This window comes from Sphaerodactylus townsendi, linkage group LG03 (genome assembly GCF_021028975.2).
Source record: "Sphaerodactylus townsendi isolate TG3544 linkage group LG03, MPM_Stown_v2.3, whole genome shotgun sequence".
Lineage (NCBI taxonomy): Eukaryota > Metazoa > Chordata > Lepidosauria > Squamata > Sphaerodactylidae > Sphaerodactylus > Sphaerodactylus townsendi.
Window position 1 is genome coordinate 92,021,282 of NC_059427.1, and position 24,833 is coordinate 92,046,114.

General features: G+C 41.0%; 1 protein-coding gene across 4 annotated transcripts in view; it reads left to right on the forward strand.

The window, feature by feature from the left end:
* The window catches only part of ARHGAP26 (Rho GTPase activating protein 26), a 380,547-nt gene that overhangs the window by 169,250 nt on the left and 186,464 nt on the right, over window positions 1-24,833 (forward strand). For all 4 annotated transcript variants that reach the window (XM_048489629.1, XM_048489631.1, XM_048489630.1 and 1 more), the window contains one exon: window positions 14,124-14,160. In XM_048489629.1, coding sequence (XP_048345586.1) covers window positions 14,124-14,160 — 37 coding nt within the window. The remainder of the gene's footprint in view (window positions 1-14,123; window positions 14,161-24,833) is intronic.

Genomic DNA, 24,833 nt, shown 5'->3' on the forward strand with positions numbered 1-24,833 from the left:
TTATTTGTATGCCTTCAACAACAACAAAAAGCAGAGCTTGGCCTTGAAAGAGCATGCCTGCTAATATGCAGATTTGGCCCTGATACAGAATGAGAACAGTGCTGATAAGATGGAGCCAGAGGTTTAGAGCTTATTTCACCAGGGTTGACAGGGCCTTGTATTCTTATAGAAAGAGTAGCTTTTTACACCTTCCCTTCTGTTTTGTGTCAGCATCCTGCTGCTGGACTGCCTTCCAAGGCTGGCTGGTTTTTGATGACGGTGTGCCAAGTCTACTTGAGCGTCAGGTGTAAAGTGCAGTCCTCTGACAGTGGCTTAAGGGATGACAAGTATTTTCTTTTGTTAATTTTTGCTTTTTTTACTGCCACAGGCAAACTGGAAGGGGTTCTTCTCCATGTGTTCTTCATTCTCCATTTACATTCTTTATAGAGTAACAGCTCTTTAAAAATACTTCAATGTGCTAGCAATTGAACTCCTAATATAATTGCAAGTGGCCAAATAATGTGTTTCTCTTGAGCAACTACTTGATTTATATGCTGGTAGATAGAGGGTTGCCTTTGATAGCTGAGGAATCTATTTTGGTCTATTAAAAAAAGGAAGAAACCACTTCAGAAATACCAGAAAACAATTGTGTTCAACCCACCTTAACATACTTTTTGAGGTACAGTGTGTCTATACTATTTAATGATCTAGATGTATAAAATATTATTCCTGACCTGTTTGAGAATTTATTTGAAATAAGATATGTGAGAAGTAAAGTCGTTATTCATGTCTTAAGTTTAGATGCTGGAAATGAAAACTGAATGGTAGAATTTGTTGCCAACAATAACAACAAAACCCACAGTCTTTTCTCAGTTTGGACCACTGGAGCAATATTTACAGTATACATAAAGTTGGAGGGAACTAAGAGCACAATCTACTGCCACTGGACAAAGTACAAACACCATAAATCTTCAACATTCCTATAAAAAGCTTTGGGTGGTATTTCTGGAAACCGAGGCAGTAGGCAGGCATTGTCTAAGAGAATGCACTAAATAATTCATGCAGAATCTTGCACTCTTAAAATCCTTTCCGTGTTCAATGTTTTCTTAGATGCTGCTCTAACATGACTTTAATCCTTCTCGTTCTGTTCCTTTGAAAGCCACCAGAGAACACTTTTAGGATTTAGCTCATCTGGAAAAAAACAGTGACCAGTTATTTCCTGTAGCGTGTCCTCTGAAAGATATGTATTTCCTGTTAGTTATGGAAGAGTGGACACTTCACAGGCCGAGTGTATTCTTGCTATGTCCACCTCCTGTACCCAATTATACATAGTAAAACTATGTCAGGGGCAGAATCTGTTGAGACTCAATAGACAATGGCTACCATTTCATATTTATTTGTTTAGCTAATCTCTTCCTTGGCCGAGGCAAGTAGATTTATTTTTGCTTTTAGGGCTGTTGTTCCATGTTTCTGAAGAGGTTCTCCCTATCACTGTGGATTTTTTATTTCCTGTTAGATTCTAGTGGTGATGGCAGCTGAGTTGGACAAGTTGGATGTAAGGCTGTGGAACAGCATGGAAGGAGTAAATTGGCGACTGCCTGTTTATCCACAGGTAGAGGCTTGAGTTTCCAAGCTATAATTGGGCACAGTATTTCAGTGGAGGCTTGGACCAGCATTGGAAGAGGCAGCCATTCATTGTAGGATGAGTTGGGGGAACTCTGTGTGCAAGGTCTCATGTTAATGATTAAGATCTTTTCTTCCTTCTACTATTTGTTCATTGACAACATCCCTTCTTGGGGAAATTAGTTTTTTTTCTTCACAAGTATTTATGCTGTACTTCGCCATGTAAACATCTATGAAGTGTCTTCCATTTCTTAATGTCACACCACCATTAGCTGCTTCTCTTTCTTTTGGTTATTTCATAATTGGCAGGTAATACCACAGCTGCTGGTTATGGTCAAGTGTGATACAAAGCCTACTGTGAAAGATGGTAGACAAACTATAAAAGGAATACCGTATATACTCGTGTATAAGCTGACCTGTGTATAAGCTGAGGCACCTAATTTTACTGCCCAAACCTGGGAAAACTTATTGACTCGGGTATAAGCCGAGGGTGGGAAGCCGGGAGGCAGAGGGAACTCCTTCTTTTAGCAGTGACATCAGGGGAAGTCACTGCCCAAAGAAGGAGCTCCCTCTGCCTGCTGGCTAAACCCAGCCAGCAGGCAGAGGGAGCTCCTCCTTTGGGCAGTGACTCCCCCTGATGTCACTGCCCAAATAAGGAGCTCCCTCTGCCTCCTGGTCTGACTCAACCCCCAGGAGCAGCGCCAGAGGGTGCCTACCGGGGTTCCCCTTCACCCTCTCCATGAGAGGCAGCAACAAAGCGGCTTTCCGGGGGCAGGGAGGTTGTCCGGCCCTTCCCCTTCAGCCTCCCTTTGCAGGATTAATAGAAAATGGTGACTCCCATATACGCCCAGGGGGCTTTTCTCAGCTGAAAAACTCAGCTTATACGTGAGCATATACGGTAAGTGGAATGGTACCTAAAGGGCAAGGGGTAATGATTTGCCAAACCTGAGTTTTTGCTTCCTGCTGCAGGATAATAAAACATGATAATAGTACATCTTAGGTTCTCAATGACCAATTCCAAGTCAAGAAGTGTGTGGAAGGGGGGTGGGGCTTTAAGAATTCTAAGGTTATGTAAAGTCTTATCTAGCAGTCTCACTTCCATATCATATAGGTTCTGTCAGATCTGTTGGAAAGGGAGATAGCAGAATTTTTACCACATCATATGCACTTAAGATTTATAAGGGCCTGCAATCCATTGAAAAATAATGAATTATCTCAATTGCCCAAGAGTCCCCAACTCTTTGAAAAGTGTCTAGGCTATAAAGCTGTCTGTTTTGCAATTGCGAAAAGGTTATTCTATATATAGACAGCCATTTTCTCTTTCAGGCACAAGTAATTGTAGCAAACATCAAAAACAGGGTCAGTCTGAAAGTTTAGAAGGAGTTTACAATCCATTGTCGGAATTAGATAAATCATCTTTCTTTTTGCCTCATTAACTTAGAGTGGGGTAGAAGGACCTTGCTTCCATAGTTGTTTTGAACGGCTAGTGATTTCTGAGATAAAGGGCAATTGATGTTAAGCCATGGCATTTTTGAAATCAAGGTTTCTTCAAATAAGGAATAGTTGGCGACTTTATAGTGAGTTCCTGTTTTCCACATCATCTGTTTTCCTTTTTAGCTTTTAATTTGTTTACTTAATTTGGGCCTATGATTCCTTTCCTTCCTGAGTCTTTTATTGTTAAGATTTTTTAAAGACAACCACAAAGCGTCAAACAATAACAAAGACAAAAAACACACTGTGAGGGGAAGGCGAAGGGAGGGCTTCTGACTTCCTGTGCACAAACATAAACACAATTAAAATTTACTACTGGCTCTAGTTACAACTATAGTATTAACTCTTAATTATTATTACTAATGAGATTCACACTTTTCTCTATCATGTCTATTTTCGTGTTGCTCTAGTCTTCAAACTCTGATATCATTTGAAACAAAAATAACATTTTTCACAGTACATTCATCTTAATCACAGAAACTCTCCCAAGCAATGATAACTGGTGTTTAATACCCCTTGACAGATCACTTTTAAATTTGTTCCACATTTTAGCATAATTATTTTGAGATTTCATATCATTCATATTTGTCAATGTAATACCCAGATATTTCACCTTTTTTCCATCTTAAAACCTATTTTATTTATAAACTCTGTTTGATCTTGTAATTTCATATTTTTTGTTAAAACCTTTGTTTTCCATTTATTAATTTTAAATCCTGCAAGTCACCAAATCCTTTCATTTGCTACTGAAAGTTCAACTCCCTTTTACGGGTTTTTCTAAAACTACCACTAAATGATCAGTAAATGGTTTTAGTTTATAAGAGTGTATGTTTCCATTTTTATACCCCTAATCCTCTCATTAATTCTTATGCCTCCATTAAATACTTTCAGAACTAATATAGACAGGAGAGAACGTAGTGGGCAACCTTGTCTTGTTCCTTTCTATGGCACACATGATTTCGTTAAATAACTTATCAACAATTATTTGTGCTGATTGTGACGTATAAATAGATTTCACCCATTTTATAAAATTACTTCTAAAATCCATATTTTCCAAAACCCTTTTTTTTAAAAAAAAGGCCAGTTCAAATTATCAGATGCTTTCTCTGTATCTAGAAAAATTAGACTTGCTTTTCATTGTTTCTCCAGATGTTACAGAATATCCAATACAGTTTTGACATTGTCCTTTAACTGTCTTTTAGGTAAAAATCCACTTTGATCTTCATGAATAACTTCTTGTAGCACTATTTTCAATCTGTTAGCTAAAATTGAAGTAACAACTTAAAGTCATTATTCAGTAATGATATTGGTCATAATTTCTTGTCAAAGTTAAGTCTTGCCTTTCTATTTCCATGACTCTTGACACCTCTCCATCTTGGAAGATAAAGTTCATTGTATTTTGTTAAGGTTGTAAAAATTCATTTTCAAAACACTTATAATACAAACCCATTAAGCCATCTGGACCTGGGATCTTTCTTGGTTTGATTATTTTGTAACCTTCACCACTTCTCTTACTGTAATAGTGCCATTCATAATACACTTCTGGGTTTCCTATAATCTTAGGTATGTTTTGTTTTCTAAGATATTCTATTTTTACCAATGAAATGTCTTGTCTTTTATATAAATTCATGTAATATTTATAAAATATTTTTTGAATCTATACATTGTCTGTTAAAATATTGTCCACTTCTCGTAATTTCAATATCAGTTTCTTTTCTTTCTCTTTTCTCAATTTATATGCTCAATTTTCCCAGTTTGTTGACAAAGTCAAAGTTCTTTTGCTTTGCATATTTCAGTTTTATTTCCATTTCTCTTACTGTTAACATAGATATCTGCTGTTGTGGAAAATTTATTTACAGTGAAATTCTCATTAAAAAGGACATTATACTATATTACAGTACAGTATGTTATTAATCTTAGATAAATAATATACTGATAGTTATGGGGTAAATAGATTAATGTCCAATTATACATAGTATGTATTATGTAAGATTAATAATATACTGTCCTGTCCTGTTTTAATTTGGGTTCCTTTTAGACAAATTATAACTTATTTTAAACTAGGGGGGCCCGGCCACGCGTTGCTGTGGCTTATTGTGGTGAAATGGGAAAGGAACAGTAGCAGCAAATCAATTGCAGAGGCCAGCAGTACATGCTCATGGAAATGCACAGGCTGATACTGTGCGATGTCATTGATGTGTGTGACCGCATCCTCCCTCATTTCTCTTCCCTTGCATGGCACCCCTCCCCCTACCTCCCTCCCCTTTCCCTTTGCTAGAGTGGGTGGGTCATATCCAGATGCTGGGCCCCCTCCCTCCCCTTCCTTGCATGGCACCTCTCACTCTCTCCCCTCCCTAATGTCTGTTCCCTTGCATGTCTCCCCCTTTGTCCCTTCCCTCTCCCACCTTCTCTTCCTTTGCATGCCACCCCTCCCCCTCCCTCCCTCCCGTCTCCCTCTGCTAGGGTGGGTGGGTCATATCCAGATGCTGGGCCCGCTCCTTCCCCTCCCTTGCATGCCACCCCTCACTCTCTGTCCCCTCCCTCGCTTCTCTTCCCTTGCATGCCTCCCTCTCTGTCCTTTCCCTCTCCCTCCACTGAATGTGTATGAGAGTAGGTGTGTTGTGTGGTAGTAGTGGGTGAGGCACAGAGAGTGAAAGTGGCCACTAACCTGGATACAAGGTGTGGAACAGGGAACCTGGTGCATGTAACTTTCCAGTGAAACATACTCATTGTACCCAAGGTGAGCCAAGCTCAAGGAAGGTTTATATGGGATACTAGTGAGGCCAGTGAGGTCCTGCAAAGGCTCAGTCTTCCTCTGATGTTTCTGTTTCTAGCTCCCAGAACCTTTTGCTATAAAGAACTGCAATAGGAACTTTTCTCCTTTTACTTCTAAGCTGCTGTCTGGCTTCCTTCTGAAGGTGATTCATTACTTAGTTCATCTGGGGCTTCTGAGGGCTCTGTTGCTGAACCACATCTGGCTCAGCCTCGGCTGGCAGGAAGGAGCTTGGCTCTGTTGCTGGCTCTGCCTTGGTTGGCTGGTAAGGGCTTGGAGCTGCCTCTATTACTCGCATCTCCTCACTAGAAACCAGTTCTGGCTTCACAGTGTCTTTAAGCTCTACGTCAGAGTCCTCATCATCCAGGAACTGGCTCATGACAGATGTGAGCTACCCCTTTGGGGACCCATAGCATTGGATCCCTGAACCAAACTTCAACCTGGGGGCTGTTATCCAGAAAGTCTCCAGAAGCTACCCTGAACGATTGCTAACTCTGCCTTGAAAAATGCCCTCCCTACTACAGACACCTTCAGAAATTTCCCATGGGCTACAGTAGAGCCCAGTCAAATAGGAGAATCAGGCGGGGTCAGCAGCAATCTATGTATGGGGGGGGAGGGGTCACTTTCCCCCCACCATGAACTTACATGGGATTTCCTGTTCCACTTGAATTGTGCTGGAGGCTATGGTGGCTATAGTGGGAGTAATGTTCCAGACTGGGGCACCATATTTATCTCACTTCTGCTGGTGACGCTCCTTCACTTGGGTGCCCTTACAACTGGACCCCCCAACCAAACTTAACTTGGGTGCTTCCTCTGAGGAGCTTCCTCTGGGTGCTTCCTCTGAGGAGAGTCTCCAGCAGCAGTAGGGCATCCCCTCCCTAACCAAATCTCCACCACAGTGCAATTGAAGCAGAACAGCAATCCCCCCTCTCAGTTTTAAATGGCCACTGTTTTAAATGACATTTTTCCACTAGGAGAACAGTAGAGGAGCATGTCCTCTCTTCCCAGTGCCTCCCACATCCTTATAGCTAACACCCTAACCCAACCTCCTCCCCCCTAAACTAATGTGAGGAGACTCACAGGCCCACAACAACACCAGTGGAAAAACCAACCAACATCAGCAACCTTGGGTGAGGAAGAGTCAACTGTAGGATCTGGTAGCAGTCAGCAACAGCAAAACTTAATTCAAAATCTGCAAAAAGCAGGAAATGCCAGAAAACCAGTCAAACTTAGCAAGCAAAGGAGCAGCAGTGAGGAAGCAACAATTTGGGGGGGGGGGACTTTACTGTGAAGTTTCAAGTTCTTCCTAAAAACCTGGTAAGCTGAAAAACAATCTTAAATCACTAACAGCCAATTATATAACTTTATCAGAACCAGAGAAAAAGAAGAACTAGGAAAAACAAGTATCTTTTTTTCTTTTGGAAACTTTTAAATAACCAGGTCAAACCAGACTAGTAGGCCTAGCTTGAGCCCTCAGCCTCCCACTACCAAGCCCAATCAGAAGCAACTAAAACAGCTAAAACAAGCAATATTTTTCTAAAAAGTAAACATTTTTTGAAAAGTGGGTTCAGTCAACCCTTTGATGTCTTCTCCGTGTGCAGGACTGCAAGTGATCCCATGAAGACAGGTGCTCCAAAGACCAGATAGAGAAAGGACGAGTTCAAGAGCCAAGGGCAAATCTTGAGCTATTACTCAGCCTCAGTCTGGAACAGAATGGGCTGCCCAGGAACCAGGATTTTAATGTATATCGTCTGGATAGGCACCAAAAATCCAGAAATTTGGAAATATCCCAGGGAATAAAAACCTTGTCTGGTTAGCCAAGGAGCAGTATTGGCAGTTATGCACTTCATTGGGCACTCTTAAGGAAAAAAAGGAGCACGAGCATCTTTCTCTCCCCCTTCCTGCTCCTCTCTGAAAAGATGCAACTCTACAAGGAGCTCAGTTCCTTGCAGAAATGCTTGGCAGCCATTTGCTTGGAGAGAGTCTCCAGGAAGCTCTCCCAGTTGCCAGGCAGAATGACTTCCTGTTGTCCTGGGAAACTGTACATCGGGGATGAAGAGGCCAGGGAAGACTCTAGGCAGGCTCATCAGCAGTGGAGGGCGTAGTAGGCTATTTGGGTTATCAGGTTTTTTTACTATTTGGCTTGGCTAACTAGTTTTGGTATTTGGGGCCGAATTAAACCCCATAAAGCTGAATAGACTTTTTCCAGGTTTTTTTGCTGATTCAACTTTACCAAATCAACAAGCCTAGTTTCCACGCAATAACGCATTTGCAGTGTGGAATCAATTTTTTTTTCTACTGTCAACTGCAAGTGAAATTGAAATTCAGATTCTGGAAGGGACTGAATATATATTTCCCACAAGCAGCCAGTATTGATTATCCCCACATGCAAGGTATATTGCATTTTTATTTAAAAGTAAGTCATATTCAGAAAACTTCTTTTTCTTCTTCCTGCATTTTTTTTGCTTTACAACATAATTAATTAGTACCTATTCTCTCACAGCTACAGCATTAATGAATCAATAGTTCATTATTAGTTCCTGTTTGTAGGTATGAGACAAATTAAATTATGTTTTTTCAATCAAAACTACTTTTTTTAAACAGTGCAATTGTAAAATTATAACACATACAAAAATGAAGACTGCCTTTAATCTCCCCTACCCACAAAACAAGAAACGATGCTCCAGAAAGGCCATAAATGGCTGTGAAAGAATAAGAAGTAATTAAATTATGCAGAATGCTGAAGTATAATATAAAGGGACAGTAACCCTGAGAAACCTCAGTACTGCTCTGCATGGCCATATATGGCCACTCATTTGTCTCCACCCCAGGCAGATGTCACAGCCCTGTGTTGGCCAGCCTCCAAAGGCTGGCCCAGCCAGGCACCATGCTGTTGGTATGGTTTCTTCCCTGTTCAGGAGCCTCTGTGCTGCCACAGCCATTTTAAGAATCTTCCCAACAGCTTATTCTGTTTGCAGCTCATCCGATGGGCATTTCCATGAAAAAAATAAAGTTTGTTTATCTTGGCAATCTCACATACATGCATTTTTTCTATTAGCAATATTTGAAACTTTGTGGATCATATATTGGAATAGCAGCTGCTTGGAGCATTGGTCTAGCACCTGTTAAGAAACATGGGTGGGTAGATCTGGCCTCTGCAGCTGGCAGGTCTACTTATTACTTTCAATCATGGTTAGACCTACCCTCTGCGGGTATCAGGTCAACCCAATGCTTCTTAATGGGAACAGTCCTCCGAGTGGCTGCTGTTCTTATATATGACCTGTGAAGCTTCAAATATTGCTAATTTAAAATAAGAAAGAAAGCAAGAAAGCCACATTGCAGGATCACCAGGATAAACAAACTCTATTTTTAACATGGAAATGCCCATTGGATGAGCTGCAAGCAAAGCAAACTGCTGGGAAGATTCTTAAAATGGCTGTGGCAGCACAGAGGCTCCTGAACGGGGAAGAAAATGGCAGACTCTACTATACAAAAAGGCATGTCTTGTTGATAGTTGTCAGATCCACTTTAAATGCTCTCTTATCAAAGTTCAATGTTTCATACTGCACAGAATATTGGTTTTGACAATGACTGCACTTTAAAAAGTTTCTTAAATGCTTTTAGAAAATGAGAAGGGGGGAGAACTAGGTAGGCACTAGAACCACAGTGGAGCATTCCATTACAGGAAGAAGTGGTAGATTAATTCAGTGCTCCTTTGAGTAGAAAGGGGGATATAAGTTATTTAAATAAATAAAATGGAATGGGAATAAAAAGTGGTCTGTTTAAATTCATGTATTTGTACATACCTATCTGTCTAGTACATTTTATTTATTTATTTTATTTATTTATTGTTGCATTTTTATACCGCCCTCCCCCGGAGGGCTCAGGGCGGTGTACAACACTAACCAACAAACAATAAAACAAGATAAAAATAAATTAAGATTTAAAATGCAGCATTCCATATCAAACCTTATTTAAATTTTAAAATATTATGGCATCCGACTATTTAAAACCTCCTCTTAAGAGAGGGACAGTGGGTCTAGGATGTTTCTCAGCATGTTTGTTTCGGCACCCACATCAGCGGCTGGTCTCCCCAAAGGCCCGGTGGAAAAGCTCAGTCTTACAGGCCCTGCGGAACTCATTGAGGTCCCTCAGGGCCCGGACAGCTGGAGGGAGAGCATTCCACCAGGCAGGGGCCAGGGCCGTAAAAGCCCTGGCCCTGGTGGAGGCCAGCCGCATCATAGAGGGGGCGGGGATCACCAGCAGATTGGCCTCCGCAGAACGCAGAGACCGGCGTGGGACATATGGGGCCAGACGGTCTCGTAGGTACGAGGGTCCCAAGCCGCGCAAGGCCTTAAAGGTTAAAACCAATACCTTGAAGACGATCCGGAATTCAACTGGGAGCCAGTGCAGGCGACGCAACACGGGCATGATGTGGTCTCTAAAGGCACCGCCCGTGAGCAGACGTGCCGCCACATGCTGGACCAATTTTAATTTCCGGATCATCCGCAAGGGGAGGCCCGCGTAGAGCGAGTTGCAATAGTCTAATCTGGAGGTGACCGTTGCATGGACCACTGTGGCCAGGTCTGCTTGGGAGAGGAAGGGGGCCAGTCGCCGGGCCTGGCGAAGATGGAAAAACGCAACCCGGGTTGTATGGACCACCTGGGTCTCCATTGAAAGAGACGAATCCAGGTGGACCCCCAGGCTGCGAACTGAGGGTCCGGTGCCAATGAGGCCCCCTCCCACACGGCGGCTGAAAGTCCCGCCCACCCCCTCGGCCTAGCCAAAGGATCTCCGTCTTTGTTGGATTCAGCTTTAGCCTGTTCTGCTTCAACCAACCAGCAACCGCCTCCAAACACTGCTGACGAGCTGCAGGGGCGGTGACGGCTCCCTCCTCCATCGACAGAATGAGCTGGGTGTCATCAGCATACTGGTGACAGACCAGCCCAAAGCTCCATACCAGCTGAGCAAGGGGTCGTATATAGATGTTAAATAACAGCGGGGACAGCAGCGCTCCCTGAGGTACACCACAATAAAGCGGGCACCCTTGGGAGGCCTTGTCCCCGCACCACACTTGCTGACTCCGGTCCCGGAGAAATGAGGCAATCCATTGAAGGACAGTGCCCCGCACCCCGGAAGCGGCCAGGCGGTGGGTCAAAAGATCGTGATCGACCACATCAAACGCTGCGGTAAGATCCAATAATACCAGCAGCGCCGATCCGCCTCGGTCAAGCTGCATACGGAGCGTATCTGTGACGGCGACGAGAACAGTCTCCGTCCCATGCCCAGCACGGAAGCCGGACTGGAAGGGATCGAAGGCCGATGTGTCCTCCAGAAAACCCTGAAGCTGCTCCAACACCACTCTCTCAATTACCTTCCCCAGAAACGAAAGATTGAAACTGGGCGTGGTGGCGGATCACTAGGATCTAATGACGGTCTTTTAAGAGTGGGACCACTGCCTCCTTCAACCCACCAGGAAAGACTCCTTGCTCAAGGGAGCTATTGATAATATTCAACAGGTGGGGTCGTAACTCCTCTCGGCATGTTTTAATAAGCCAAGAGGGGCACGGATCCAGAGGACAGGTAGTTGGTCTAACAGCAGCCAAGGCTCTGTCAACAGCGGCTTCGGAGAGCAGGGAAAACTGGGCCAAGCAAGGGCCAGAAGACGGCAAGGGAGCCTCCAGTTCGCAAATTGTCTCCAAAGTGGCAGGAAGGTCCTGGCGGAGCAACGCAACTTTATCTGCGAAATAGCTCATAAATGCCTCACAGTTTATAGCCAATTGATCATTTTTTGAACCCTCCGATAATGAGGTAAGCGACCGAATAGTTCGAAACAATTGTGCTGGGCGGAAGCTAGCAGATGCGAGAGAGGAGGAGAAGAATACTCTCTTCGCCTCCTTCATCGCCATCTCATAGGCCTTCATAAACGTCCTATAAGATGTTCGCGCAGCCTCGTCACGAGACTTCCTCCACACTCGCTCTAGCCGTCTAAGCTCCCGTTTCAAACAGCGTAGCTCCTCGGTATACCAAGGAGCCAGCCGAGACCGGGGTCGTAGAGGGCGCCAGGGAGCAACAGCCTCGATGGCATTAAAGAGGCAGGTGTTCCAGTCCGCCACTAGTCCATCGAGGGTGCTGGTGGGTTCAGGATCCCGTAGAGCATTCTCCAACAGGATCCATAAGTCTCCGTGGGCGAGCAAAAATCCGCTCATCACCTAGACGGGGGTGTTGTGGCATGTTCAGCCGAACCTTCAGGGCATAGTGATCAGACCATTCTTCCTCTAAGGAGCTCAAGGAGATGTAGATGGTTGTCAGTTTCTCCATTTTATCCTCATGTCAACCTGTGAGGTGTCTTAGACTGAGAGATTGGCTGGCTCACCTTCAGTCTGTCAGCTTCTTGGCTGAGCACGGATTTTTGACCTAACATTTTAATGCAGGTAAATTCTTTATTAAGGTGTGTCTTACTGGGTCTCATTCTTGTGATGAGAATGGTGATTGGATGTGTGATTACTCTTGTAATTCAATGCACAGTTATTTCAGTCTAGCTTACAGATTTTTGTGGGTTTACACTGGAGTAATTTTGCATAAAATTGCACTGTAATTGAGGGCTAGTGATTGCATTAGATTGCATTAGATTGCATTAGAGGGCTGGGTAAAACACAGATACAGATACAAGAACCATGTATACCACCACCTGTTCTCTAAACTATTCCTACAGTTTCCTCTCAGCTTAGTGGCACTGAGGTATCAGTAAGCTCCTAAAGACCATAAGACTAGCAAAAATAACTATGTTAGCAAAGAGAAAGCAAGAAATGATTGTAGTGGCATTCTTCCTTCGCCAAAAGTACATGTGTTTTGGAGAAATTTTGCAGCTTGAAAAACATTATTCTTCAATTTGAAAGATGACTGAACTTTTTATAGACTTTGTGGTTTCTTCAGTGTTCAGAGTCATAAAATGTGATTGTGGTGGAAATAACCACATCAGACTTGTTACATGGAAAAGTTAGCTTTCATGGTGCTGAATGTGGTCTAATTGTGTCACTCAGCATGTGCAGTGTGGTAATTGGGATGATGTTACTGAAGGAATCTATTTTGCTGGGACTGGAAACACCTGAAAGTTTTATTTTAATTGTGTTCTTAAAACTTAAAAGAAATTAAGCTTCCATTATGTCACAGAATTCTGAGCAGTGTAATGGTTCTAAGAGAAAAAAGAGCTTGGTTGATACTATTATTCACATGAAAAAGAGAGTACAAATTTCCATCCTTGCATCATTTCATTTGTAAACTACTGCTTGGGCTTATTTCAACCTTTACTGTGTGTGTGTGTTTTTCGTCTACATTCAATAAGAACTGAAATATTCAGTGGAATGTTCCACCTCATGCCTGTGCCCTAGTTTAACAAACCACTTACTGCAAACACTTAAAAAATGTTGTTTGCACTGGCATACTAAGTCTGGTATCCTTCTGAGGCTCAAAGAAATCATCCTTATTCTGAACAAATACAGATGCCTTCTAATCCCCTTTTCTCTTGTACCTATCCTCATTTAAGCATGAAGAAACAAGATCTCTAAAGGTGAAATTAGAAGCAATGTCAATTAAAACATTTTACTCATGTGGTCTACATATACCTACCGTAGAGTTGTTTAAACTGGCTGCTATGCTGTTTCATGCTCAACATTAACAGGCTGATGCATTGTCCATCAGACTTTGGATCTCTAGCATGATAACATTCCTTAAAGATAGCATAAGGAAGATCTTCTTAACTATTAAGGTTCTATTTAAATTAAGCTTTCATGCAGACCATGGCCACACACAGCCTGGGAAACAACAGCCTTTTATGTAGTTTTAACATATAGTATGCCTGAGACTGGCATCAAAATAGGCAGGAGACAGAGTGGAGAGCTAAATACTGCCTCTCTTCTTCCCTCATGTACCATACTAAGTATTAAATGTGTAAAAGAAACAGAAAAAGGCCCCGGGTTCTTCCCAACCACTGTAACTCATCTATACACATTTCATTCCTTAAGCCAGTTTAACTGCAGTTTTTGTGTGAATAAAATGTGCTGGTTGCTTGTGTTGATGTTTCTGGTATCATTTAATTTTTTTGTCTAACAATAATATTACCAGAAAGATTCTTTTCTCCATTGATCTTTTTATCTCTTTTCTTTTTTGGTGGCTCAGTATCTTCATAATATTAAATTAATATCATTATAATAAAATGTAATACAAAACCCTAAATGTTTTCCTCTTTATTTTTCAGATCTATAACTCAAACAAAGACAACCAAAGTGAAGGCAGTAAGTGATTTATTTTTTCAATTGAGTCTATGTGTAGAAAATGTTTTGTAGGCCTTTACTGCTGTCTCTCATAATCCAGTAGGTGGCATTGCTAATAGCATTTTCTCTAGTGATTGTGTTGGCTGATCCACTGAAGTTAGTCTGGCCATCATGCATATCAATGCTGAACAGATCTGACTATTGAGCAATCTTCAATTACTAAAATTTCCAAAACAAGCTGATAATTATTTTGAGACCCATAATATAATGTGATGCATACATATTACATAAATGAGCATTATGCAGCCAGTTGGTTGACACAGAGTTTTGGAGCTGGATGTGTAACAAATTATTTCCTTTTGCCAAATTACTTAATTGTCTTTGTTTCAGTTTTTTATACAATCCAAGCATAGAGGTTTTTAGAAGTAAATCAAGTAAACCTATGTTTCGTTTACCTTTTTTAAACCTTGATTGGTAAATCTAAAGAGTTTTGTGTTACTAAGAGCCTAATCCAGAAGGGGAACTGACCTGACCTTGGGAGCCGGCTCAGCCGTGCACTGATGTGGATGCCTACCCCACTGACGTGGCAAATGCACTGGCAGAGGGGGCAGATATGTAGGCTCCCAGAAACCACGCAGCTTAGGCCCCTACCCTGGACATGTCTGTTGTGTCCCGGCCCCTTTGGTGCGGGATGCTGTGCTGGCATGGCTGTGGGGGGCATTTCTGGGGAGGAGTCAACCTTAGTTGGCTTCTACCTAGGGTTTGGGGGCAGGGACACAGCATTGCAACCCTTCCATTAAGCCCAGTGGAGTGCTTTCTGGCAGCTTTTTTTGTTTTCTCCCTGCCTGCCACTGCTAGAAGGCCCTCTGGAAGCAGCAGTGTAACACTGGGCTGGCACCATCCCTGGCAGCCTGGGCTCTGGATTGAATTGTCAAGCAAGGGTTGCTAGGTGTCCAGCTATGGCTTTCTGCTAAAACTTGATGCCTTCTGCTGCCCAGAGTGGTACTAGGAGAAGGAGAAAAAACATACTGGAATTGTGTGATGTCATGTGGAAAACCGAGAAGTGATATCACTTTGCTTTAGGAACCAGTGGCAACTCTATGGTTTTACCTTGGTTTCCAGCAGTTTCTAGAACAATGTGATACTACTTGCAGTTTTCTCAGAAAATGATGCTATGGCACATGTGCAACTGGTGCCCTCCATGCTTCTGCTCCCCAAGCTCCCTCTGCAAAGCCTTGAAACTGATCCTGGACCTTTGCTAAGCTATTCATATTGGAATTTAAAAATTCTTCATTTAAAAAATAAAACTATCTAAATATTTTTTTATTTAACTTCAAATGTTGGGAAAAACAAATTGAGGTGTTCAGTAGGCAATCTGAATCTTCAGAATTTTTCTCCTCTTTGCTAAGCAGTCAGCCAGCCTGCAGATATTTCTCTGCTCTGACTTTTCCCCGTGTGTCATATACTGACAAAGCAGCAAAGCTCTAGTTTATCCTGGCTGAGAGAGTATGGAGTTGTTGTGGGTTTTATTTTTTATATATGCATGCATTCATTTTGAGAACATAGAATACCAGCCTCCTCTTTCTGCCTGTTCAGAAATATTTGGAAGGGAGTGAATGATAGTTGAGAGGGGGAATCCTGCTGTGTGTGTATATGTTTTTAAAGACAAGCAGTACCTAGTTCGTGAGATCATCAGCCCTTTTTTTGCTAAGGGATTCCGTCTGGTGGTTGATATTTATAAATAGAATGTTGTCCCCAGTAAATCTGAGAAGTAGCACAGGCATTAGAGGGAACCGTTAAGGCACAAATCCTTCAGCTGTTAGGTCACTCAGGCTGACTGAACACTATACAGTAGATCAGCGTCTCTTCCTATCAGCTATTGATAAAAAGCATTTAATTTTAAACCCATACTTTCCTTGCTCGGATTTGCTTTCTCCTCCTTCAGTTCATGATTTGCATACCTGTCATTTCTCTAATAGAACCAAAGAGAAATGCAAGATGGTACAATTAGAGGCAATTATGCCTCAATAGGCTGTAAATTTCTGTCAACGTAATCTTCTCGTAATGTCTGCAAAGTATTCACTGCAGCTTGTGTTGTTGCAAAATGTTGAAGTAGACATGACAGGGCAATTTGATGCGAGGCATGTTAGCAACTGATTCTCCAGCCAGCATGCAGAAGCATTTTGATTTCTTTAGCTGCTATAAAACTTCTATACGAAACTGTTAAAAGCTGTAAAGACATGTCATGACTGCCTTGTTTTTATTTTTATTCTCTTTAACTGTACATAAGTGCATTCAAAGTACCACACGGTGCTAATTCCATCTGGAAGCAGAATCTTTTCAGGGTTCAGAAAACAATGAAAGGGAGCAGGACTGCCTAGTGGGTTCTATTTGGCAGCTCTGCCCTGCATTTGGCATTGTCATATGGCTGTAAGCTGCAATTGATGCTTAGGGATGTGATTCTTTGCTGCTGATATGCTTATGATTCTTTCAGTGGCTCCAGTTGTGGGTAGACTGTTTTTGTACAAAGAAAAAATTAGAAATCTTTGGAAGAAAGCTGAAGATCTTCCATAACTGCATAATTACCTTCTGGATTAAATTGACTGAGAAAAGTTGGATTGGCAGCAACTTGTCTCTTTTTCATTCTCCCTTCTGTAATTTCCAACATATACAGATGTTTGAATTGAAGCCAACAGATTCTTTGTATGGGTCTGTTTGCTCAGCAAATTCTTGTGCGCTCTCTGTCAAGTAGTGCTCTTAAAATAGGCAAATATTCGTCTCTGCTGTTATTCCTGCCCCAACAATGCAAATACTGCATGACCATGTTACAGAGGAAGGGGGAAATGGTTCTTTCCTTGCTGGAAAACTCCCCCAGACCAAGGGTTCCCTAGAACTGCCCTAGTAACCAGCTGCCGCCATTCAGGATATCCTGAGAATATCTAGACTGATTTATACTACTTTGGGAGTGTCATTTCTGTTTGCAGTGGAAAATTAGTCTTGGGAATGGGTGCGGCAATGGGAAGGAGGAAGAGCAGAAAATTGAATGTCTCCTTTCACTCAGCCTGGCTTTAATCATTAATTGTAAACCATCTTGCTGTAATTTGCCTGTGTGGAGCAATGTAGGTCTGGAAGCATGTGCAGAATGCTGTTACTAGCAAATAACAACTGTCTATCCCTTGCCCTTACTTTCCTCCAAACCTCAGGTTAGGACTAAAGAGGCATAATGCTCCAGAAACTTTCACTACAAAAGAATTGTTTTACTGCCAAGGGACTGAGGGGCATATTATCCCGGCAGTTTTAAATCTCTGTCACTTCTCACTACAGAAAAATACAGTGTTGGGGGTGGGGTGGGGGATCAAAATAAATCTGTGCCTTGTCTAAAATGTATAATGGGTTATCAAACAAATGCTGGAAATGTCAGCAACAGGAGGGCTCTTTTTTCATATGTGGTGGGCATGCAAAGAGGCAAAATTGTTATAGGATACAATTTTAAAAGAAAGGCAAAATATCATGAAAATAACAGTTGAGAAAAAACCTGAGATTTTCCTTCTGTGGTTGATGGGGGAGGATATTCCAGAACAATATACCACACTTTTTATGTACATGACAACTGCAGCAAGAGTTTTATATGCATACAAATGGAGGGACAATAACATTCTAGCAAAACAAGACTGGATTTTAAAAGTCATAGAATATGCAGAGATGGCAAGGCTGACAGTGTTTATAAGAGACAAGAACGTGGACAATTTCCTTAAAGACTGGAAAACCTTTACGGGTTACCTACTGAAAATATATACCAATAGAGAAATAATGGCAGGATTTGTGACTTAAATAAAAACAGTGGATTGGACTAAAATGGTTTTATAAGAAGGACGAAAAGTAGAGCAAATGTTGATACCAACTATAAGCACAAAGCTAGATTTGAGTTTGAATCCATGATGAGGTAGCTAGAAGTCACCATATATGTAGCGATGTTTGAATTTTTTTAATTATTATTATATTGTGGGAGGGGAATTTGATTTGGGTTTTTTTTGTCTGTGTTGTCTACATGTGTAAATGTTTTTCAACCTTGTTTTTTCAAAACATAAATCTATGCCAGGAACAATCAGTTGTCTGAATGCTGAGACCACAAACACTCTGCACATGCTTTTCCTTCATCGACACAAATCAACTAATTGGTATTAGGAGCTAATTTCTCAGTTGGAGAAAGCAATTTGCAGGCAGGTATAATTTACACATCTTTCTTTAATAATTAAGGCACTGAATAATTGCTGTATCTCTACCCTCATCGTTCCCAATACAGTTTTCAATCCTATGCCCTATTACGGTGCTCCGTAGCATCTCTTGGGAGAAAAATGTAGGTGCACTAGTTAAACCAACAAAGAACTCATACTGAGATATAAGCAAATCACTTTTCCTGGATAGCTAATTGTGTGACATATTTCAAATATATGGCTTCTTTAAGATTGCTCTGCATGTCTCTTTGTTATAACAACTGCAGACGTAATTTGGAAGTAGGAGGCGATAATTGAGTCTAAAACTCATACATGTTTTACATTTTATAAATTTTGTTTTCTGTTTATTTTTTAGTCTGGCAAATAGCCTATCTCAAAAAAAATCACATAGTTACTACAGGCAGATACCATGTGGTGCATTTATAGTGGTGCGTGGAAATGATACTATTAATATAATGTGATATGATACCACCTGTGCTTACCCTTTACCCCATGACTCCACCCAATGAACATCAAGGTTAGGTTGACGGTGACTTCGCAACCTAGCATCTGGCCTGTAAACTGAATAAATCCAGTTTCAGCCTTGGATTTGATAGCATTGATTCTGAGCTGTTTGTCCCGTTTGAGATCAATGTTAAATGACCATTTCATTTGTTTGCTTCTTTTTTTATAATACGGGGGGAAATATTTAGTTATTTTTAATTTGATTAATATGTTACTCTCCCCAGCCTTAGCTGGACTCAGGGTGGCTAACATACATAATTAAACAGTAATCCAAAGACAATTTAAATAAACAACAGTTAAAGTACTTTTGATGGTTCAAATGTGCACATGAAATGATTGACAGATGTAGAGATTTTAGCATAGGTAGATTATAGTGCTAAGCTTGAAGACATAGATATTTAAATGGGGCAGAAGCAGTTTGGAGGGTTATTCTGTGCCCTCTGTGTTTCCAAATGCAGCAAATATTTATTCAGACTGTTTCAGCTACACTTTAGAATGTATGTCTGCTATTTCTCCTGCTGTAATGGCCATTACTTCATCTTGTGGTAGTGAATTTCATATATTAATAATTCTGTTGCATGAATTTCTTTTTGTCATAAATATGCTGCCAATCCAACAAATAACCCTTCTAATATTATTACTAAATTTTTATGGGAGGGATCAATTTTTTCTCTGTACAGGTCATGATTTTTCAGACTCAGTGATGTAGAGTAATAACATAAGAAGAGCCTGCTAGATCAGACCAATGTAGTCCAACGTAGAGTTTCATGCAGCAGTCGACAAACAGGGCGTAGGGGCCAAGGCCTTCTGAAGGTGCTGCCTGCCAGCGCAGTTGTTGACAATCTTGCTTCCTTTGTGTATGGAGATCTGCATTACTCACTTCCACTAGTACCCATTAATGGAGCTATCCTCCATAAATCTAATTCCCTTTTAAGCCATCTATGCTTGTCGCCATCACTATGTCTTCTGGCAGTGAATTCCACACTTGTTAAGAAGTTATTTCTATTTGTCTGTCCTGAACCTATTCCCATCAGCTTCATTCCTGTATTATGCTATCTTTTTCCTCCTCTTGCAGACCAGCAAGGTGATCCTGAACAGAGTTAACATTTTCTAAGACTTCAGTATATTTAGGAGGCTGTAACTCTGTTTAGGACTGCACTTTTTCTCCTTTTCTTTTTATTCTTGAGTGCAACATAATTTTGTAACACATAAGATTGATACTATCAGATATAGAGAACATTTTCCTATAACTACTAGTAAATAAAGTGTAAGCATATATTGAATACTGAAATGTAATGTAATTGTGTTTGTTAAAAAAAACCCTACGCTTACTCCAAATGCTGTATCCTTTCTGTTTGGAACAGTTTCTCCAGCTCCGTCATTGCTTTAGGTAATATTTTCTAGACTCTTTTCCATGTCAAGAATATCCTTTCTGACATGGTACAATTTAAAATTGGCATAATATGTCAGATAGGGCCACACCCTAAATTATGGTTGCTGTTTCATTCCTGTGTATAATTATTCCTAACAAAGATTTTGCCTGTTTTGCTGCTGCAACACACTGAATCAGTCTTTGGTGAGTTTTCCACTGTGACCATCATCTTTCCTGTCTATTATGAGCCAATTCACCAGATCCCCCACACCTCAAAACTACATTTTCAGTTCTGTGCCTGGCATCAAGTTTGGTAACTGCAGTTGTGAAGTAAACTGGTCTGTCTATTTGCAGCCTTGGAGCAGAGCTATAAAGTATGTGGAAATTTCAGCTTGGCATGTCAGCTGGTATCCACAAGCTTTCAGTATGTTCATTATTGATTTCAATTTGTATGCTGCCTATCTGTAATGTAGGTTTCAAAATATGGCTAAAAAGCTGCTTCTAAAACATCAACATGGGTGATACTTTCTTTTTGTTTCCTAATGGCACACTTTACATAGTGCTACCTTCTGACTTGGAAGATAGAGTTAGTCTTCTGACTTTGTCACGGGGAGGAGCTCCCAAACTGGTGCTGACTTTTGGACAGGAAACAAGTTGTTGGGCTTATTTTTTCCCATTGAGTTTCAGCAGACTTTTTCCTCTTTTAATTTTAATTCTAGAAGAAAAGAAGAAGAGTTTAGATTTTATCCCCCCTTTCTCTCCTGCAGGAGACTCAAAGGGGCTTACAATCTCCTTGCCCCTCCCCCCCCACAACAAACACCCTGTGAGGTGGGTGGGGCTGAGAGAGCTCCGAGAAGCTGTGACTAGCCCAAGGTCACCCAGCTGGCGTGTGTGGGAGTGTACAGGCTAATCTGAATTCCCCAGATAAGCCTCCACAACTCAAGCAGCAGAGCTGGGAATCAAACCCAGTTCCTCCAGATTAGATACACAAGCTCTTAACCTCCTTCGCCACTACTTCTAGTTTGGGGAATGCACATAAAAAAGGTGACGGGGTCTGAAGAAGAAGTCTCAGTCGCTCTCTCTCTCTTTCAATCTGTCTGATTTGTCTCTTGAGTAGAGACAGCACAGGAGCCAGTGAGTAAGGCACTTGAGGTTCTTTGGGGCCTGCTGTATTTCATCTCACTTCTTCTCCAGCCAATAAGATGACTCATTCTATCGCTCATGTGCCCTTTTCCTGCTTGAGCCAGAAGTATGGTTCTGGTTTAAGGGATGGGAAAATCGCTTCTGGCAACATGACAACAAAGTTCATTTTATATTTTTTGATTTGTTCATTATTACAGATGATAACAAATAGATAGTGTTAATTGTTTAATTTTGTAGTATAAATAAATACAGTAGAGCATCTATAATGCTATGATTGATTGATTCTTCTGTGGAATTGAGGACTGAGGGCATTGCAAGAGACTTAAGAGTCTGCTGGATGAGACAAGTGGTCCCTCTGGTCCTGCATACTATTTCACAAAGCAGCCTGTGGCTGATGTTGTTTCCTTCTGCTGCCTCCCAACCCTGGTATTCAGAGCTTTGCTGCCTCTATATATGGAGGTTTCCTTCAACCACCAAGGCCACCAGTCATTGTTGGGCTTCTCACACCTCTGTAAGGCCACATTTACATAAGGTGACTTCCCAGAAGGTCCATATTTAGGATAAAGAGGAAAGTGAAACACTCAAGGCCACTGAGGAAGAAAACTTTCTGAGACAAAACACTGCTCTCGTAGAACAGCCTTATATTTGTACGTTTTTTAAGGCTGCTGACACACTCAATGCTCTTCCCATTTTTCACAGATTTTTTGATGTGGAATCTGAGCTGGAGGTCCACAACCCTTAGTGGTCGTCCTTAGAGCACAGAAAACAGTTCTTTAGTGACTTTCCTGTTAGCATGTCAGATAGCACTATGGTTGAAGCCTAAACTCTGACAATAGGGTGATGGTCTGACTCAGATATTAGGCTTGTGGGTATTCACTGATGTAGTTCTTCCAGTTGTGATGTACTGTTGAGAAGAGGGAACTTATTGCTGCAAAATGGTCAGCATCTTTGAAAAAAAGAGCATGAATTCAATCCTCATCTACATTTTCCAGGCCTATGTTTGAATCCCACATTTTGCAGTGGAGAGAAGTAGGAATATTCTTCTACTCTTCATTTGCGTTCCTTAACAGGTTGCAGGTTAATTCATTTGGCTGTCAGTTGTCCAACACAGAAGGCAAACTGCTCCACGTGTCTCAGTTTATTGCAGTATTAATTCAAAAGTAACTGTGTATTTTATGGCCTCACCCAGCAATCATACTAATTGTAATTCCATTTTTCATATATCCCAGGCATTGCTTCTGCCAATTTTTTTGTCCACCATAGGTATTCCAGATAATGGGGTATCTATCTAGTTATTTTTTCCCTACTTTTCTTCATTGTTGAGAGCCAAAGAAACTTACAAAATACAATTTAAATAAACAGAAAAAAGGAGTACAATAAACAATGTCCTGGACTGATTCAGGAACCAGTGGGTCTTCTCACTCAAGGCCACAGGTTATGAACCAAGGGTCAACAGTCCTTTGGCTGTTGCCAAAAGATTCATGCCCCTGTATTTGCCCTGGCAGACCTACAATAGGAAGGAAAACAGAAGCTCAGCACAGATCATATACAGCTGGCAGACATGTCCCCAACAATTTCTCTCCCTTGCTAAGCCACAGTTAAAAGCAAGAGGGGCTTCTCAGTGTTCATTGATACAGATGTCTCACATTAGGGAGAAAGAAACCTTGAAGGTGTCCTTTAAATGGTCTTCATTGGGAAAGGGGGCTATAATGGCCACAAGGCAGTGAGAAAGGTTCTTCCTCACTCAAATCTGAGAGCTATTTTCAGAACTTGAAAATTAAAGAATGTTGCCTGGCAGTTATTCTTAAGTGTGTTGACCATGTGGGCAAAGAAATGTTTAGGAATTTCCTGAGGCTTGGTGGAAAAAGACCTGCTGAAAATAAATCTGAAAAGCTTATTGTTGGAGGCAATTACATATTACGACGGAATCTTTGAACAGCATTTGTTTATTGGTAATCTGGCATAGAATTATTAAAGCATGTTGACCTTCTCAAAAACGTTTCATTCCAATCTGTCTTTTTAGTCACTGTCTGTTACTTCTGGATTTTTTCCAGATATATTACAGAGATGTCAAGTGGGATTTTTTAAAAAAAATCCCTGAATTTTTGAAGGCTGGTTTACCGTGGCAAATTTGGAGTATATATTCCATGGGCTGAAATTTTCTTGTGGATCCCTTGACACTATAATACTATTTGAATATTTTTTAAGCAAAATCCCTAGACTTCAGCTAAATCAGGAGTTATATACAATATACTTTTAGCTGGGGTTGGGAAGAATGTTTAAAGAATGTAAATAACTAAATAAATTGTAGTATACTAACCCTCATTTGTTATAACTCTTTGTCTACATTGGTATCCACATTCTTCAGCTAATAATAACTACTCTTCAGCTAATCACAACTTTCCTAACATTTTTCACCCTTGCTTTTCACTAGTAATGGTAGACTTCCCACTACCCAGTCCTTACAATAATGAATAAATAGTAATATTTTAATTCAGATGTCCAGGGCAGGAAATCTAAGCTCCATACCCTAGCATGTTACCCCAGTAAGAACTAATTTTGATGCCACCTTATGTATCAGCATATAACAAGTGGGAAGATGTTTAGCAGGTACCATGGTAGGACCTATCTTGTATTCTGGATGCTTCTCTTAGCATTCCTGCACAAGGTCATACAAAAATGCTAGGATCCATGAGAGCTACTTTCTGTTGAGTTCTTGGTGGTCACTGGCTCCCAGTGTTGAGTTCCAAGGCCTATTGTGTTAAGAGTGCCTTCTACTCCTGCTCACCAGGATAAAGTTTGAAAAGTGGTAAAGTCTCCAAAGAAGCCTATGGTTTGGTTTGAAACTATTTAAGATCAACTTGAACTCTTGAGAAGGGAATTGGGTTAGGATCCTGTTTTAATCTGCAGGTGTGCACCTATAGATCCTTGTCTCTCTCTCTCAACTTACCCAAACGTGTGTGGTCTGCATCCATCCATAGTTTTCTGTTTATTTTGGGATAGGAGGGCTGCTTGTGTTGTAAGCAGTAAGTCCTGAAATGTACAACATTATTTGACCACCTGAAAGTTAGCTTGGATTATTCCTATGCAATCAGAACTAGTACTAAAGCATCTGCACATTTCACAGTTTAATTTTTAAGCTGAATTGTGTACTATCTGCTCAGAGAGAATAGGAAATGCATCAAGGATCCACTGTTGCATTTGGACCTTCTTCTTATGCCAGCTGAAATGTCAAAGTTGGCTTTCCTTGTCAACAGTCAGAGCTCTTGGCAGGTTTGTTTGTTTTTTGCTTGTAGGTAAAACAATCCCTTTTATTTTTCCCCAGATATTTAATTTAAATATTGTGTATAAATATTCACTGTTCACAAAAAATATAATTAAAATGCATAAATACATGTTGGACTAAAAAGTATAGAAGACTTATGAAAAACAACCCTAGA